The 3858-nt window shown below is 66.0% G+C and overlaps 1 protein-coding gene across 1 annotated transcript in view; it reads left to right on the forward strand.

Moving 5' to 3' along the window:
• The first annotated feature begins 746 nt into the window (after positions 1-746).
• TLX1 (T-cell leukemia homeobox 1) overlaps positions 747-3858 on the forward strand; it is a 6296-nt gene continuing 3184 nt past the window's right edge. The window contains exons 1-2 of the mRNA XM_010564829.1: positions 747-1215; positions 2851-3052. Of these exons, the coding sequence (XP_010563131.1) occupies positions 747-1215; positions 2851-3052 (671 nt within the window). The remainder of the gene's footprint in view (positions 1216-2850; positions 3053-3858) is intronic.

Here is a 3858-nt window from a genome sequence, read left to right on the forward strand (position 1 = left end):
AGAAGAAACTCCTTTTCTCGTGTGCTCTTCTCTGCTGTCATTCACTCGGCTCTTTTCAGCATCCAGCCAATGGAGAGTGAGGGCCCGGGAGCAGCAGGCCTTGGGTAGCGTGATTGATGGGCAAGCGGGGCGCTCGCACTCGCACTCCGCCGCGGCCGCGCTCCGCTCCGCGGGGCTCTCGGCTCCCCACCGCCTGCGGCGGCGAGGGGTCCCCGGGGCACCTTCGTGTGTGTGTGTGTCTCGGGTGAGTGGCTCCCGGCTCGGCGTCTTGGTTGGGTCTCGGCGGCGTGGGGGCACCGGGTCTCATCGGAGCGGGACCGGCGTGCGTGGGTCTCGCTTCTCTGCTGCCGGAGGCTGTTGGGTCCAGCGGGTCAGTGCGGAGCGGCTGCGCCTCGCGTGTGCGGCTCCCGTGCCTCGGCCGGGCACGGGTGTCGCGTCCCGGGCTGCGGGGTTGCTCGGCTCCCGTGCCCCGGTTGCGCATGGCTCTGCTGTCGGGTCTTCGGGCTGAGCGTGTGGCTGCCGCGTCCCGGCCGTGCGTGGCTCTGCTGGTGCGTCTCGGGGTGCGCGGGCGCCCTGCCATGGGACCGAGCGCGTAGCCGGCGCGTCCCGGCTGTGCGCGGCTCCCTTGCGTGGCCTTGCCGTGCTTCGGGGCGGTGCGGGGCTGTGCTGCCCGGCCCGGCGCGGAGGTCCGGCCCCGGTGCCCCGGGGCGTTGCGTGCGGCTCCGCTGCCGGGGCCGGGCGGCGGCATGGAGCACCTCGGGGCTCACCACCTGCACCAAGGCCAAGCCGAGCCCATCAGCTTCGGCATCGACCAGATCCTCAACACGTCGGAGCCGGGCAGCTGCATGGTGTCGCACCCGCGGCTGCAGGACTCGGCGGACTACGGGCTGGGCTGCATCGTGGGCAGCGCCTACAACACGGTCACGGGTGGCTACGGGGCGAGCGGCGGCGCGGCCGGCGCCTACACCGGCACCTCCTGCAGCATGGGCGGCCTGCCCGGCTCCTACAACGTGAACATGGCGGTGAGCATGAACGGCAACACCTTGAGCTCGGCCGGGGGGGTGATCCGCGTCCCGGCCCATCGCCCGGTGACCGGCGGCGTGCACCAGCCCCTCTCCGCCGCCGTGCCGGCGGTGAACGGCATGAACAGTCTCACGGGGCTCACCTTTCCCTGGATGGAGAGCAACAGGCGGTACACAAAAGACAGGTTCACAGGTGAGTCGGGCCACCGGGACCCCCCCTTCCCTCCCTGCTCTCGCCGCCCCGCTCCCTTCCCCGCCGCCTGGCCTCGGCGCGGCAGCCGCTGCCCGCCGGGGAAAGCGAGATCCGGCCCCGGCTGCAGAGAGCGGCCCGGATCGCCCCGGGAAGTCGGTCCCGGCGGAGGCCAGAAGCAAGAAAGGGTGGAAAATCAGGCGCATTCAGTCCCCGCTAAATGCATTGGTTCTGGATTGGTTTGGTTTAGTTTTTATTTTAGGGGTGTTTTGGGTTTTTTGTTTGTTTGTTTCTTCGTTTGTTTTTTTTTTAGCGGTCGTTTGGTTTTGTTGTTGTTTTTTTCTTTTCCTCTCTCTTTTTTTTTTTTCCCCGGGATACGGCCCGGGAAAGGCCGGCAGGGAGGAAACGGGATGGCAAACTCCACACACTTCCCGCAAGTCCCGGGCACGGCTGCCTGCTCCCCGCGGCCCCGCCACCCGACCCAACACCCACGGAAAGTTTCCTTTAAAATAGAGGGTTATTTCGGAGGCATAGCTCGGCCCGGCGGGAAGGGAGCCCGGCGGCCCCGGCCCTCGCCCGCCCGGGAAGGCCGGCCTGTTGCCGGCCGCTCGTAAGGCTGTTTTTCCCGTGCGTACCGTAACCGGGCTGCGTTTCTCCGGCTGCGGGTTTCGGCTCAGCCTTTCTCCCGCCAAAAGGGACTTTTTACAGCCCCGAGCAGAGCCGGACTCAGGCTGGAGCCGCTTTTCGGACCCGCCGCCGTTTCCAGGTGTATCTGGGCTCGTCCTTCGGCGCCAACAAAGCAAAATCTCGAACAACGAAAATAAATTAAAAAACAAAAACAAAAACAAAAAAGCAACGAAATTGCGGCGGGGGAAACATCGACCCCCGCTCCTGCAGCGCCCGCACCGGCTCCTCTTCCCGGGGGCGGAAATCGAGGCCCGATTTTTGCAAGTTCACGTTTAATTTCGACCCGATGGCGCTCGGCTGGGGCACGGCCGCGGGCGAACAACCGGGCCGTTCCCCTGGCAGGCACCGGGCTGAATTGCACGGAGCCCCTTCCTGGCCCGGCCCGGCTGAGACACGCCGCAAGTTTTCCCCAATTATTTTTTGTTCCTGTGGGGAAAAACAAAAAAAGAAAAATAAACAATAATACTAAAAAGAAACAAAACAACGAATCGCAACTCCCGTTTCCGGCCCGGGAAGTTATTTCCCGCGTACGAAACGCGGGGCCGAGGACGGCGGGTTTACCGCCGCTCCCAAACGAAATTAAACCGAGCCCCGTTCACACGAAGCGCGGACGCCAGGACCGGCTGCCGCTATTGCCCCCCTCGCCCTCGCCCCCGGCACTTCGCCGGGCAAGCGGCCGCCTTCCCCGCCGCCAAAGGCGAACGGTGCCCGGCCGGTGCCCCCCCGGCAGCCCCCGAGGAAGGCGCCGGGGACGCCGCCGCGTTTTTGCAGCCCGTGCGCGGATGTCGGCGGGGAAGCGGCGGCTTCGCAGCGGGGGGGTCCCCATCCCAGCGCCCGGGAGCCGGAGCCCCTCTGCTGATCTGTCGCTGCTTGCTTCTTTGCCTCTCATCCCCCCTCCTCCCGTGTCCCCCCCAGTGGCCCTCTCACCCTTCACTGTAACACGCCGTATAGGTCACCCCTACCAGAACCGCACGCCTCCCAAGAAGAAGAAGCCGCGCACCTCCTTCACCCGCCTGCAGATCTGCGAGCTGGAGAAGCGCTTCCACCGGCAAAAATACCTGGCCTCGGCCGAGCGTGCTGCCCTGGCCAAGGCCCTCAAGATGACGGACGCCCAGGTGAAGACCTGGTTCCAGAACCGGCGCACCAAGTGGAGGTGAGGGGATGGGGGGCTCGGCAGATGTGGGGGGCAGGCGCTGGGGCAGCCCAGGGGGAGAGGGCCCGGCTGCTGCCGGCTCTGCCAGCGGCATTGGTGGCTCCGAGCTGGGGTGCGAGCCCTGCAAGCGCGCGCACAGGGGAGTCACACGTGTGTCTGAATGTGAATGTGTGTGTACACATGCATGGGAATGCCCGTGTGCATGCACAGCAGTGTGTGTGCGTGCAGCACCTGTGGATGCGAGTGTGTGTGGGGTGTAGGCCGTGTGTGCACACTCCTGTACGTGCATGCAGTGTATGAGAGTGTGTGCACACTGGTGGGTGTGTGTGCAAGCAGGACATGCATGTGTAACTGTGCACCTTGTGTGCGAATGCTTTTGTGTGAAGGCCACATGCGCTTGGGTGTGCCCACACGCAGTGCGTGTACGTGTGTGTGCCTGTGTGTGAGCGTACACGGGGGTGTGCGTGCAAACCAGATGCCGCCGTATGGATGCGTGTGCGGTGTGCATGCGGGCAGCGTGCGTTCCATCTGTCTCTGTGTGTGTATGTGAGCACACCGGGTCTGCGTGCAAGTAGGTGTGCACGTACGCAACGCGGATGAACGCGTGTGTGCCTACACACGTGCACGGTGCGCCGTGTGGGGCAGGGGGGTGTGCGGTGGGTGCAGGCGGTACCACCGGGAGCCCGGTGGGTGCAGCGGCTCCATCGCACCTTTCCCCGGCAGCAGCCCGCGGGAGCCCTCGGCCCGGCCCGGCCCGGCCCGGCGGGGTGCGCCCGGGGGGACGGGGGCGGTGTGCGGGAGCCGGA

Source organism: Haliaeetus leucocephalus, unplaced genomic scaffold (assembly GCF_000737465.1).
Source record: "Haliaeetus leucocephalus isolate CR32 unplaced genomic scaffold, Haliaeetus_leucocephalus-4.0 Scaffold184, whole genome shotgun sequence".
NCBI lineage: Eukaryota > Metazoa > Chordata > Aves > Accipitriformes > Accipitridae > Haliaeetus > Haliaeetus leucocephalus.